Raw genomic sequence first — 14,656 nt, 5'->3', positions numbered from 1 at the left:
CTGTGTCTCCCTCATCGCCCCGGGCAGAGACGAAGCAGGTAGAGAAAAGAAACATACTGTTTATTATTCATTTGAAATGTCACATGCACTTTTAAAAATTAAAAGTCTTTATTTAAACATTTCGGTAGCGTCTTACCAATGGTGGCAGCAAAGAAGCTCTACCAAAGACAAGTATGTTGAAAAGCATTTACAAAAATACATTGCACAAAGTCCTGTCTAGCATCTTTAAAAATAAATATTCAAAATATTTCCACCCCATCTCCCAAATTTAGCTTTATATAGGAAATTTTGTTTTATATATTTATCCTGTAATATATGAAACGTGTATACATTTTATCCAACTTAACTGCATAGGCATCAATTTCAATTCTAACAAGAGTGAAAAAAAGGCTAGTTTAAGTAGTTTTGTATATTTGAGGACTGTTGTGCAATATACATAAAACTCTTCAGAAAACCAGTCAGCACCATCATTTTCTTTTTCTGAAAATACATTTATGGTACACCAAAAAACTGTCTTAACCCAATAAAACTTAAATAATTTTTAAGGTAAAACATCTGTAACTTTAAGTGCCTTGCAGATACCTCATTTATAAAGTCTGCTCAGTAAAATAGTCTAAATATTAAATATTAATTATAACCAAAACAAAGAGAATGGCCAAGTCGTAATAAAAGGCAAATCCAACCACAGCCAGTACAAAGTGCTGCTGTAAGAAAAACATCACCAAATGTCCTGGTTTCATGAATTTGCCACACAGGACAATCTCCTTTAATAACCATAAGTGGAATAAAAACATAAGCCTCTGAAAGACAGAGCATGTTAGTGTTCGCTTGTCAGCAAAATTCAAGACAAAACCTGAAAATATCCAAAAGATTGGATTTCTTGGTTCCTATTCATAGTGTGAAGTGAAACTGCAAGGAGAATCCGATGGGATGAGCCCAGTGGAGACCTGAGAACTCTATTTACATGTTTGTATAGATCCAGACCATCCCCTCTCGAATCAGACACACTTCAAACCTGTAACAAAGGGAAACTCTCCAGGGTTCCTGAATGGATGATGGAAAATCCTTCTCAGAGGTGGGAGCACACTAAGCAGGAAACCCCATTTTCATCACTTTTGCACCGGGTGATATTAAAGAACCAGTTATGCCAACAGAGGAGCTGCTCACCCTAAAGGCAGGGAGTTCAGCTCTCAGCTTTGGTGACACCGTTCTTCCCTGAAAGACGTGTGCTGGGTTGAACACATATCTGCTCCCAAAGGCCCTTTCAAGGGGCTGGTGAAGGCTGCTGTCAAGGCTTCAAGAACACTCCAAACTTTTAACTTCCTTTGCTTTGTTCCTGATGTCAAGCAAATAGTTTTATGTTCAAAATCAAAGCCCCCCCACCCCCCAAAAAACAAGTGTCTGTGTGACCCATACATTCAGATGAATCTCCAGAGGCCACCTGCAGCTGGCAGGTCTCTGAACCCGGGAGCCAGCGTGCAGTGTCTCCCGGGGACGGAGCAGCGAGCTGGGAGCGGCTGGGCAGCACGCATCATCACTCCACCCCGTGTCCTGCCGGTGGTCGGCGTGTGTATTTCAGGGGTGACTTAATGCTGTACTCTGCCTGAGTCCATGAAGGATTCCAGTGTTCCAGGCGGTCTAGTATATACAAAATGTACAAGAATAGTGAGTCATCTCTTTACTCAATAGGCTCTCCATGAACTCTGAACCGGTAAAGACATGTGTATTCAGGATGGCCCCAGTTAGAAAAAATCCGAAGTTCCACTATTTGGAAAGCTCTTTCCGGTTTCTTCTGTAATTGAGAGGAAAAGAAAAAAATCACACATTTCATATTAATACGCCCAAGCCCTACCACTTCCCCAGCTATGAGACTTGAGATTAAGTAGCCAAGTTGCAGATTAAAGCTTTTAACATGAAATACATCATCACAGGACACAAAGTTCAGGTCATCACGTATGACACACTCATGCAGAACAAGTTACACACTAAAAAGGCTCACTCAGGAACAGAGAAGCTAGGAAGCTCGGGTCCACTTGTCAGAGGCCGGCCCTCACGCCCCGTGGGCAGTTCTGTAAGTATCTGTGGGTCCCGAGGCTGGGACTGTGGCAAGGGACCCCGGAATGTGCAGGACACACAAGGTCTTACCGGGGCCACGAACATCTGGAGTGATTCCCCTTCCTGATCGTAGGTGAACCGTCCCAGGAGCTGCCCTTCTTCCTGATACTCGTTTTCTAACCCCTGAAACAGAACCATCTAGTCACTAAATAAAGGGAAAAGACAATATGGTAATGGGGTGGGGTGGGGGCTGGGGATGATGCTTCCATTAAAGCAGGGACAAGGCCCTCCCAGGAAGGCCTGCTGTGTGCTGGGCATTTTGTTATGAGCTTCTCACAGACCACAAAGCCTGTGAAGCAGGCAGTATTTTCCCGTTATATAGATCAGGAAAACTTAGGCTGGGAGAGGGCAAGCCGACCAGGCAGCAGACCACACTCGACACCCACATGGCCCACTGTTGCCCTCCATGCTCCAAAGTGGAACCCCAGGGCACCTGATGAGCATGGGAAAGGAGAGAAGGCCAGCAGAGTGAGGTCGACTCACTGCCAGAAAGAGGACGGTGGGTGCCAGGGGCTGAGGGGCGGGAGCCGGTGTCTGTGGAGACCGTCTCCGTTTGGGAAGATGAGGGAGCTCTGGAGAGGGCGGTGGTGAAGGCTTTCCACAGGATGAATGTGCCTAATACCCTGAACTGCACACTCAGAGATGGTTAAGATGCCAAGTTTACGTTCTGTGTATTTTACCGCAATAAAAAAGTAACCAGTAGGAAAGAAGTGACTATTAGATGTCTGTTTCATAAAAGAGAAAAGGACTTTCTAGGTGTAAAAATGCCATGGAAGAAATTACAGGTGATGAGCAGGTGTGACTAAATATGGAATTAAGACTGGACAGTAGGAAGTGTATCTGTAACAGAACAACTCAGGATCAATGTTTTCATATTAAAAAGCTAAAATATTCATAAGGAAACCAAGATACCCAAAGATAAATGAATAAAGACAAAACTAAACTCTACAAAAAAGGAAACATGCATGTGCAATACAGTCATGAAGATTAAAATAAGAACCACCGGGTTAGCGCAAATTTAAAAAAAAGACTTAGAAAGGGAGCCGAGACGAGGGATGCCTCACGCTGACAACACGCGCGGTCGGGTGAGTTGAAGGCCCCTTGTGCCCCCGAAACATCACGCTGCCCTAGTGTCCTTCTGGGGAGTCACTGAAGAAGGAAGACCACTGTGGGGAGGCGGGCACACGGATGGGCACTCTGGGGAAGCGGCCCAGTGCACAGTGGCAGGAAGTGATGCTCCAGCGTGTCCAGGCGTCAGACGCTGCTAAAATGCGCACACTGACGCTAGCTCACGGACAAATTCTTAGGGTCGATTCGCCTTTTTAGGGCAGGAAGTGAAATTTTATGAATGGTGTTGCCTCAAACTGTGCATTTTTTTTTGCCAAGCTACGCAGCTTATGGGATCTTAGTTCCCAACTGGGGCCTGGGCCTGGCAGTGGAGGCACAGCCTCCCGCTGGACGGCGGGGAGTGCCCTCAGCTGTGGTGCTCAGGGGAAGCGCCAGTGTTCACGGTGGCGTCTGGGGCGCGGGGACCCGGGTGTCCTTTCCCCAGCACCCTCACCGTGTCCTCACCGCAGTCAGAACACAATGCACAGCTGAGCGACAAGAGGCGAGTCCTCCCGCAGCCTCCCTCCCTGGAAAAGTCTGGGAACGTCTCCCTCCACGTTTACTGGATACTCAGAGGTCAGCGGGCAGAGGGAAGGACCAAGGGGCGACGCCGGTAGTGTACTCGCGTCACAGCCTTCTCGGGGCTCAGTCTGGGAGATTCCCAGAGGGCTGAGACGGGGTCTCGGGGTTCGGGTGCACTCACGTAAACCGCAAAGTCCTTGGGGGCGCTGGTGATGCTGCCCGTGGGCGACAGAGTCTTTGGTATGTGCTCCAGGGTGAAGGCGGTCGGGCGGATCGTCATTGACAGCCTCACCACCAGGTACCCCTGGGAGCCTCTGAACGCCCAGCAGTTCCCTGGGTAGATGTCAGGCTGCGGAGAGGCAACACTCATACTTAATGCTGAACAAGCTCCTGCCACTTGAAACAGGAGTGCTGAGAGAACACGGGCTAATACTGAAAAAACAAGCCACGCAGTGTTTGCTGGTAAGAAGCGGTCATGAGTAAGATCAGAAATAGGAAGTGAGGAAAGGCATCTGTGACTTCACCCCGAAGGGCCACGTGTGCAGCACGAGGTGAGCGCCTGGTCAGGTGAGCCCGTGGGAACGGGCGGCACACAGCACTGTGAGCGCCTCGGATGCAGGGAGAGACCCTGTTCCCAGAGCAACGAGAAAACCACAATTCAAGCGACACCTGTCACCACCTCTCACCTTGCAGACAGATTATAATCCCCACCAGACAAAACCCGCTCTATGTGCTGGGGGTGCACACCCCGCATGCCGAACCCAGAGCAGCAGGATGCAGCCCCTGGCATTTGCGGAGCGCGCACGCAGCCACACTCTGGCTGAACGGGGAGCCCATGTTCACGCCCTGTGTGTGGACACAGCCCCAGACAACAGAGGTGGAGCACTCCCCGCGAGAGAGGGCTTGTACTGCGGTGGAGGACCCTGCAGCCCTCGCCCGGGACCACCTCCCACCCACCCCAGTACCCCGTGTGCATCTCCGCCTCTCCAAGCGCACCAGCCGCCCACCCTGCGCCTGGGGCTCTGGGTCCCCGGCAGGGTCCTTTCCGCCTGCAGAGAGGCCAGGCTCCCCAGGGGGCAAGCCAGGCTGTGCCCTCTCAGATAGGCCTGGGTCTGAGCCGTAGGGGACACCCCCGAGAGACCGTAAAGCCCAGCACAGGACGGCATGGGCAGCCTCGCCTGCGGCAAGTCCAGAAACAAGCAGAGCCAGCAGAGGCATCAGAAATCGCCTCTGCGTGAGCGGGGGTGATGGGGACCGTGAGGTGTGGGACTCTGCTCCTGGGTCTGGGGCCGCTGCATGAGGCGCACCCTGGACTGTGGACTCGGGACTTGCACGCTCCAGCCTGCAGCTCTGTGGAAGCAGAACACGCACACCCCCAGTCACAGCGGCACCACCTGCTCAAGGCCAGGACATGCACGCGTGGCCCGGACGCCTGCTCACCTGGATGGCCACGCGGGGCGACTGGGAGAAGTACCAGAGCGGCACGCCGAACAGGCTGATGAGTGCGGTCTTGGTCTCGTACGTCTCGGAGCAGCGGGTACTCAAGACGCTCCCCCCTGCAGCAGAGCACAGACGCGACTCAGCGCCTCATCCTACTGTTTCGGAAGTAGCATCACTCCCACCTCAGGGGTCTGTTTGTAATGTTCTAAAAATTCTCACGTTTCTAGTCATGTAAATAATCTTACATGAAAATCAGCTCCAATCTTACTTTTTTAATATTTACTTGACTGATGGGGTCTAGTTGCAGCACTGGGGAGGTTCACTCACGGCTGTGCTTGGCCCTCTAGCTGTGGCGTGCAGGCTCCAGAGCACAGGCTTAGTGGCTGCAGTGCTCAGGCTTAGCTGCTCTGCAGCGCGTGGGATCGTCCCAGACGAGGGATCGAACTGTGTCCCCTGCACTGCAAGGTGAATTGTTAACTACTGGACCACCAGGGAAGCCCCTCCATTCTTAATTTTACTTTTTCCAAATTCAGAGTCAACAGTTCAGAAATGTTTTAGGACACACAGTCCTACTGCCAAGAAGACACTGGGCTCCCTGCCTGCCACGATGGGGGCGGTGACTCAATGGATTTTTGTTCTCATTTTAAAATAAAGAATAATGAATCTAACCAGGCATCAGCGTTACCTGACAGGGGAGTTTTCAGATGGCCTACCTATTGCTGGGGTAATGGGAAGTGTCTGCCAACAGGACAGGATTTCTATTTGGAAATAAACAAAAATGCTCTGGAAGCAGATAGTGGTAACTGTTAAAACATGGTAAGTATACTAAAAGCCACCCAACTGTACACTTGAAAATGGTGAAGTCTGTTATACGAATTATATCTCAATAATTATAATAAAAAGTGTTAAAAAAAAAAAAAAAGTCCAATTTTCCTCTCAGTAGGACATGGGATAGGATGTTGGTGCCAAAGCAGGTCAAAACAAGTTGGTGTGGGAAGAAACATCAACTAAAATAAACTAAAAAGAACACAAGTACGTGATTAATAAATCCAAGCAGTCCCGAGCCGTCTGTCCGCTAGGAGCCAGCGGCGCCTCCGCCGGATGCACACCACCACCCCGGGGACACCAGCAGACATAGCCCCGGCCCCTCTCAGGGCTCCTCACCTAATGGGAGAAGCGTGCATGGGACAGAATTTTAAACAAGAAAATAACGTGATTTTGATCTAGCTGATCAGCCGGTCCAAACTTCTGAATTCTTTTTAAAATATCTTATTCTCCGTCTAAAAAAGTGTCTCCTTAAATACAGTGACTCAGTTTTTTCACTTAGGAAGAGCCAATAAATGCTTTGTTCAGTACCAGAACATTCAGTTCAGCCTTCTCGGGATGAGGAGAGTTCTGAATCGATGGCATACCAACCTGTGAGGACTTACACCTCTGAGAAAACATGGCAACTATTGGTCCCATCGAACTGGTAAAAATCATGTGATGTCTCTGAGTTGTCAAAGTTTCCTCAGAAACCACTGAATTTCAGAACACAAAACTACAATCACTTAAAATATTCTAAAACAGTCATTCTAAACACCAGCCGCACAGCAAGCAGCTTTTGGACGCCTCCAGCAGGAGCAACAGCCCACGAGGGTGAGTGAGGGGAGGCCCCCGGCCCCACCAGCGCCCTGCCAGCTGCCCTCAGCCCTCCCGCAGGTGCTCACACGGTTACTGGCGCGTGCCAAGAACCTCTCTTCCTCCGAGAGACCCTAAACGTTCAGAAAACCAAGATTTTCTCCAACGCGTCTGCCGCCAAACGCTCCCTGAACTGACGTGACGCCACTCCCGTTTTCACACGCATCCCCTGTGACCCCGGGTGCTGTCCTGGAGGTCACCGAGGGCTGGCGACAAAGGTCCATGGGCTCGCCGCCTCGCTGAACCACAGGCTGGCCCTTCCAGTGCACCTGGCCCAGGGCCACGTCCACGCAGCACCTCCGACAGGCCTTCCTGAGAAGCCGGAACGGTGCCCGTCCTTTCTACCCACCAGCTGTGGCTTCTGGCATGGTAATGGCCATTCTTCTGTCATCTGTCTCCCCTTGGAGAGGAGGTTCCGGGGGGCAAGGACTGTCCGATTCACTGCTGTGTCCCTGACGCCCCCAACGGGCCTGCACGTGGCTGACAGGGAGCACTACTGTCCCGGGACAGTTTGAAAGATACTCTACAGTCAGTGGACTTCTATACTTTAAAAAACCCACACACTTTACAACACACAAGACTGTAAGTGAATAACCAGTAGTTCTGGGGTTCTGCCGCCGCGTGTCATCTGGCCGCGCACCCCCACAGCCCGCACTCCGGGGGAGCTGGCCCGTCTCCAGCAGACCCCAGGGGTGCGCCTGGAGTGCCACTCCCCCTCAGGCCGTCGCGCGCTCTCTCATGCCCCCGTCCCTGCTCTTGACGGAGGAATCGGGCACTCACCCCCGGACTCCAGGGCGAAGTCCACCATGCCCGTCTTGTCCTGGGAGTACAGCTTCAGGGCGTTGTTCACGATGACCCGTGCTTGCTGGGCAGAGGCGGCGCCCACAGGAGCAGAGACAAGACTCGCACGTTAGTGAGAGACAGACTTTCAGTGAGCTCTATGTGGGCGCCTCAGCAACGCCAGACTTGAGTCCTGCTTGTGACCGCGGGGACCTTGGCGAGAGGGCCAAAGCCAGACACCCAGGCTCAGACCCGGCACAAAAGGCTCAGAGCCAGAACCCCTGGTGCCATAAAAAGTGGACAAGCAAGGGACAGCATCAGAGACGGCAACTAGGATGGCACTGTGGGGATTTCCGTGTAATTCTAGAAGGGGTGTGGCCACCCAGGTAGACAAAGTCTTTGGGACAACAAGGTTAATAAAGTGTAAAGCGTAATCCTTCCAAGAAGTAGTCTGACAACAGGAAACCTGCCCCCACACCCGCTTGGAGTTGAGCACTTTCCACACCATCGTCACCCTTCAGGAACCACGCCCAGGCAACAAGACATCAGCATCTGCTAGCTCAATACCTACATGGGCAGCTTCATCACCATGTGACTTAAACACTCCTCGTCTACTCACCACTTCTGTTATTCCCGAAATGCCTGCTCCGCTCACAGCAGACACTATAGTTTCGGAGGTCGGCATCTGTCTTGTCACAGAAATGTGGTGCGTGATGTTCCTCAGGATCTGCAGCTCTAAATCTCGTAGCAAAACCTGCACATCATCCTTGCTCACAAACTGAGCAGACAGCTTCTGGAGCAGCCAGTCGACAGAAGAATCGTGCTCATCCCCAGAGAATATGAGTCTGAGAGTCTCTCTGATCTGGACATCCACCTAGAAACATCATTGGTGAGTATCATGTGAATCTATTGTTTTAGATCAATCTTTTCAACTCTTCAATAACCTTAGATACCCAGGAAAGACCACACAGCTGACCAAAACCCATGACAGAAACGCGACACAGTTCTTCCCTTTCATACAAGATTTAAGAACCCTCCAAAGATGCTGGGATACATTCAAGGAGCAGGGACAGAGGTAAGCAAGTCTGGGTGCCCTGGGTGCCCAAAAAGGGGGCTGGAGGGGGCCCCACCCCAGGTGAGGTGCAGAGACAACAGGGCCCCGTCTTCAAATTCAGCCTGAGAAGCTAACAGTCCCATACACAACTGCAGACGTGACTTTACGCAGGGAGGAAGCATCTGGTGCAGTGTTCCTACAGACACCATGGTGTGCACATGCTCCTCTTCAGGCTCCAGAGAATGAGCTCGGGGCAGAAGCACATGGGAAAGCGCAGCTCCTGTGATGCCGCCAGCCAGCGACCTCCCCATCTGCGCACTCTGGAATGTTCTACCACACGTGTGAGCCGCCACCCCGCCTCAGGGCACTTCAGCACTAACGTCACAACGCTGCTCGTGTGTCCGTGGCCCCTGCGTGGGCTCTTTCACATCTGCACCCGGGTCCCAAGAGCGGGGCTGCTTGTCTTCAAGACAAAGTCTCTGCGACCCATGACCGTCTCAGGGCCTTCCCCCAGGAGCTGCAGGCCCCTGTCCCCCAGGTCCCCTGCAGGGACGGTCACAACCCCACCAACCTGAGGACCGAGGAGCAGGTGTTCATGCGACTTGCAAGCCCACTCAGGGAGACAGGTCGCCTGCTAGGGTGGGCTGAGTCTATGCTACACTACGCTAAGTCACTTCAGTCGTGTCCGACTCTGTGTGACCCCATAGACGGCAGCCCAGCAGGCGCCCCCGTCCCTGGGATTTTCCAGGCAAGAACACTGGAGTGGGTTTCCATTTCCTTCTCCAATGCATGAAAGTGAAAAGTGAAAGTGAAGTCGCTCAGTCGTGTCCGACTCTTAGCGACCCCATGGACTGCAGCCTACCAGGCTCCTCTGTCCATGGGATTTTCCAGGCAAGAGTACTGGAGTGGGCTGCCATTGCCTTCTCCAGGGCTGAGTCTAGTGACTGACTAAACCAAAAACACACTGCTTCAGGGCTCTAACAGTCGTGTTTTACCGCAGCCGCCGTGTGCTCTGCAACAGTACACCGTTACAGTTGTTCACGTATTTATCGGTGTTCATCAGCCTCGGGGCTCCTGGCACCACAGACCGACCTGTCCCCTGCCCGCCCGCCCAGCTCAGCAGAGCCTGCGCCTCTGCAGCATCTGCTCTCACCGCCCGCAGCTCTGCGCGTGGGGCTTCTGCTTCTGTGCGAGCATGGGCGGCCCCAACGCAATGTCCTGACGCACGGATGTGAGGCACGAGCGTCTGCTCTGGGGACAGACAGACAAACTGCCCCCTCCACACAGGCGCGGCCTTGGAGGGAAGACAGGCCTGGCAACCCACACTTCGTGTCACTGGAGTGGAGGGAACTCGAGGGGAGCTGAGTTTTTTAATTATTTCATTTAACATGTTCAGAAAACTTCAAACATAGTAAAATAAAATTTTTAAAGAAAGTTGAAATTAAAAAGACTTAAGGCACCAACTCAGTGTCTCTATTTTCCACAACAAACATAAAAGCTGAGGCACTTGCCTTCTCACGGATGGCCTCAGCCTTCTCACAGCCGGCCTGCCCACGCTGCCAGCTGGACAAGTCCGCTTTCAGGTGCCCCAGCTCCTGCTCCAGACGCCCAACCAGGGCAGGCAGGCGCTGCTCCTCGCCAGCCCCACTGCAGGGGAAGGACGGCAGACAGAACCGTCAGGGAGAGGCCCCGTCACAGGGAGGGAGGCTGCCAACACCCCCTGCCCCCAGCACACGGCAGGTTCAAGTCAAGGGCCCAGGGACTGTTCCCACCTCAGCGTCGGCGCACACGCACGCACACACACACCAGACATACACACACCCCACACACACACCCCCCACACACACAATCACACACCACACACACACACACACCCCACACACCCCACACAATCACACCACACACACACACACACACCCCACACACACACAATCACACCACACACACCCCAAACACACACCACACACACACCCCCCCCACATACACACACTCCACACACATACACACACACCACACACATACACACACCACACACAAACACCCCCCCCACACACCCCACACACACAATCACACCCCACACACCACACACACACCACACAAATACACACACCCCACACACACAATCACACCACACACACACACACACCACACACACTGCCCGGGCAGGGGCCGGACCCACTGTCAGCAGTGGTTATGCCTCCACTGGGGGCTGGGCACCTCCTACACACCATTTAATATGTAAAACCTACCCCTATCTCCTTAAAATTCTGAAAGACTTCATAAACTCATAAATGAGGCTATGTTTATTGGTAATCATCATAAAGTCAAGAATGAATTTTTCATGCTACTAGGAGAGAAAACTTAAACTAAAAGTATGGTTTCGGGGTTTTAACAATCCTATTTTAATGCAGCCATTTTATGTTAGGAAACGGTAGTGTTCCATTTATCTTGTTTATAGGCAGGTCCCACTGCACGGAGAATCTCACAAGAGTGCCCTCGGGGGTGAACACTGCAGGGTCTGCACGGTCTGTCAGAGGGGCTTTGACACATAAAGGCCCTGAAGGAGAGTTAAAAGGTCTGCCACTCACACCGTCCTGAGGCCTAAAATCACGACACAGGACCCACAGACACACTGGGGCCAGAGACAGGAAGACTGGAGGTCAGAGCTCCCCACCTGTTCGCTTCCAAGTGAGTTACTGGAGTAACAGAAGGGCAGCAGCAGCGGGGAGAGCCAGGGTGACAAAACCAAGTGTGTGAAAAAGACAGGCAGCTGTGAGGCTCGCAGGCAAGGGAAGCCCCGCACGGCTGAGGGCGTAAACGTGCACGGGAGAGGCAGCAGGGCGTGAGGACCAAACGCGGTGCCCTCGGAACTGCCGAAAGCCCAGGGCTCAGAGGAGGCCCAGCCGCGCCGCAGCCACAGTGGCTCGGAAGGCAGGTCTCCTCAAGGGGCTGCCGAGCAGGGCCCAGGGCTGTACTGAGGTGCCCCGGGGTGAGCAGAGGCCCCGGCAGGAGGCCCACCACCCCCACGGCCCACGGCCGCTCCTTACCCTGCCTGGGGTGGCCCTCCAAGGCGCGTCCAGGGACGGAGGCTCCCCAGAGCACACAGGGCCCCGCGTCTTTGGTGCTGCGCGGAGGTGGATGGCAACAAGCCTCCCCCAGCCTCCTCCATCCTCAGGTGCCCTGAGAACCTCCCAGGAAGACAGCGGCTGCAGCTGACACAGCCCCCGTGCTGAGACGGTGCGGCCCACGGGACACCGAGGAGCCCAAAGGCGGGAGAGGAATTACGTGAAACGTCCTACCTGGCTGTTCTTAGCTTGGCCTGCTCTAGCTCCTTCTGGATGGCCTAAAACGATCGAGAAACTGTTTAAATACACAAGTTATGCGCCAACTTTCCAGGAAGTCACATACATGACTACATACATGTAAATAGGAACAGACACACATTTATCTGGGATTCTCCCCCTTAATTTAAAGCCCATCCCTGGCTGCTGGCAGGCAGGTGAGGGATGTTTACTTTACTTTTCACAGCAGACTTTAAAAGACACACACTGTCCATTCAGAGGGGCACACAGTTCACCTGGGAGCGGCTTGACAGATTTTCAAACTAAGCAGCTCCCGTAACCAGTACCCAGGCCATGAAGCCAGACTCCGCCAGCCCCAGCGAGTGCCTTAAATGTGGCAGGGCGCGGAGAAGCAGGTGGCAGATTCACACACAAAGCCGTGCCTCATTAACACGGTTTGTTCACAGCCATTCACAGGTCATAACTGGACCGAGGCCCCACTCCATGGCAGCAGCAACACACGCGTGGGACAGCCACGGGCTCTCCTGCGGGGGCCATGGAAACTTCCAACTGATGAACAAAGTAAACCGCCTGCCTCGGACACTGTCTGCGGTGAGCCCCACCCCGAGAGCTATGGTCTCCCCTGAAGCAGCGGGCCACCCCTCTTTCAGCCACCCCCAGGCCTCCCCTCTCTGCCTCCTCGACACCTGAAGAGACCGGACTTCCCCTGGAAAATCCCTCTGCACAGGGTCAGGGTGCTGCTCCTCTCCCTGTCCACACACACCACCCTGCAGAGAGGGGGGACGGCGAGGAGAGCCTGCCCAGCCCACAACTGGCTCAGACCCTTCCCCTCAAAAGACAGCTGGGAGCCCGTGAGCTGGACACACGTGGGAGTCACTAGAGCAAGACCGCAAGCACCCAGGGCTCAGGGCGCAGGCAGAAATACTGCTGTTTAGCCTCAGAGAGGACGGCAGCAGACGCCCTAAGGCAGCACCTCCAAGAGAGGCTGGGGACGTGAACACAGCGACGACGGGTGACTTCTGTCAAGGAAACCGCGCTGCTGGGGCTAAAAGTGAAAGATCAAGTGCATGAATACCTCAGATCTTTCTGTCAGTTCTCCAAGTACATCTTCCAGGCTGGAGATGCGCAATTCATGCTCTTGGTGAAGCGTCACATAGTCAGTCTTGAAAGGGAAAATGAATGAAAAATGGCAGAGAAAATTAAGCAGCAAATAAGCCCAAACCTGTCAGCCAGGCCCTGCCGTTCCTCCACAGCACAGCCCGCCACAGCGCCCCGCAGGGAGGACGTCCTCTCAGCCCGCCACAGCGCCCCGCAGGGAGGACGTCCTCTCTGGGTCTAAGTTCAGACATCTGAAACCTGCCCTACGGTGGTTTTGAGGAAAACGGACTGACAATTATTTCTTTGAGAACCAAACAGATGAGACATGAAACATATATATATATAAAAGCTCATGGTTCCATAAGGACTAGTAGCTGCTCTTAACTATCTCATGATCTTGAGATATTTTAAGTAACAGCTTTGAGCAAATTTTCAGTTCAGTGATAGTAAAGTTTCGTGCAACTGTGTTCAATCCACTCATGAAATAAAATGCAGGCCAGGGACAGCCATGTGTCCAGCTGCAGCCTGCGCCCCATCCTGGGCGACACCCACAGGCCTCTCTGCCTGCCCCACCCTGTCCTCAGATGGGGCTTCTCCTCGGGAGTGGCAGGAGCACCACAGCACCGGCCACGGCAGGCCAAGGACCCACTGCCCTCCCTGCAGCGCCCCACCGCAGGGTCCACCTTCTCCCTGTGCCTGAGAACCCCCTGGTGTCACTGTGGAGCCCAGGAGCCCACCAGCACCAGCCCCCTTGAGACGCTGCCCCCGCCCCACACTCCTCACCGGGGGTGACCCCCCTTCACTGCTGCTGTCCGCCCGGTCCACCCGAGCCTGTAGCTTCTGGAGCAAAGCCACCAGCTGTCCCAGCTTCTCATCGTGTCTGTGACACTGTCCCGACAATGTGGCCACCTGCCTCTCCACCTCACTCATCCGATGCCAGTGGAAGGCTTCATTGCCAACCTGGAGAGTAAGAGGTTCCAAAGGAGACAAAAAGACAGGACAAGTCCAGACAGCAAGCAGAGCGCTACAGGAAAACGCCAACTACAACTCACACAGCCCGAAGGAAAAGACAGAAAAACGTTCCTCTTTAGTGAGTTCCTTTACATGGCAGCCTATGGGTGGTTTTTATTTTCTGCTTTATGCTTTCTACATTTTCCAAAGTAATGAAAACTTTTTAAGTGAAAATGAACTAAATGATGAGATGAATTGAAATACACAACTCCAATGAACGTCACAGGCACTGCATTTTCACAAGCGAAGGTTCTGTCCACGCACCTTCCTAACTACACAGAGGAGCCCGTGCTCCCCTGTGTCTGTATCACACTTGGGTAATTCTCAAAGTATTTCAAACTCTCCACCAGCAAAAACATCATATGATTCATTAAAGGCTTAGACGATGGTTAACATTTGTTAACAGTGAAGTATTTTCAGTTAAGGTCTGTACGCTGTTTTTTCAAACGTAATGCTGTCGTACATGTCAAGTACCATAAGGTGAACACGGCTTTCACGTGCACCAGGAAACCAGAAAATCCGCGTGATACTGGAGCTAACACATTAC

At 52.9% G+C, this 14,656-nt stretch overlaps 1 protein-coding gene across 50 annotated transcripts in view; it reads right to left on the bottom strand.

Moving 5' to 3' along the window:
* Nucleotides 1-43: 43 nt before the first annotated feature.
* The window catches only part of SUN1 (Sad1 and UNC84 domain containing 1), a 46,902-nt gene continuing 32,289 nt past the window's right edge, over nucleotides 44-14,656 (bottom strand). For 47 of the 50 annotated variants that reach the window (XM_086376815.1, XM_086376822.1, XM_086376824.1 and 44 more), the window contains 10 exons: nucleotides 13,882-14,058; nucleotides 13,076-13,162; nucleotides 11,998-12,041; nucleotides 10,210-10,345; nucleotides 8,264-8,518; nucleotides 7,645-7,729; nucleotides 5,185-5,300; nucleotides 3,926-4,093; nucleotides 2,146-2,238; nucleotides 44-1,792 (listed from right to left, as the gene is read on the bottom strand). In XM_086376815.1, coding sequence (XP_086232941.1) covers nucleotides 1,679-1,792; nucleotides 2,146-2,238; nucleotides 3,926-4,093; nucleotides 5,185-5,300; nucleotides 7,645-7,729; nucleotides 8,264-8,518; nucleotides 10,210-10,345; nucleotides 11,998-12,041; nucleotides 13,076-13,162; nucleotides 13,882-14,058 — 1,275 coding nt within the window. In that variant the 3' untranslated portion in view covers nucleotides 44-1,678. Of the gene's footprint in view, nucleotides 1,793-2,145; nucleotides 2,239-3,925; nucleotides 4,094-5,184; nucleotides 5,301-7,644; nucleotides 7,858-8,263; nucleotides 8,519-10,209; nucleotides 10,346-11,997; nucleotides 12,042-13,075; nucleotides 13,163-13,881; nucleotides 14,059-14,656 lie in introns of all 50 variants that reach the window. The other 3 variants (XR_015155034.1, XR_015155035.1, XR_015155036.1) reach the window with 1 other exon arrangement.

This window comes from Bos grunniens, chromosome 25, assembly GCF_055505025.1.
Source record: "Bos grunniens cultivar Pamir isolate PY7600 chromosome 25, Bosgru_T2T1.0, whole genome shotgun sequence".
Classification (NCBI taxonomy): domain Eukaryota; kingdom Metazoa; phylum Chordata; class Mammalia; order Artiodactyla; family Bovidae; genus Bos; species Bos grunniens.
Note: the sequence above shows the minus strand (reverse complement) of the source record. Positions and strands in the feature narration are given on the sequence as shown.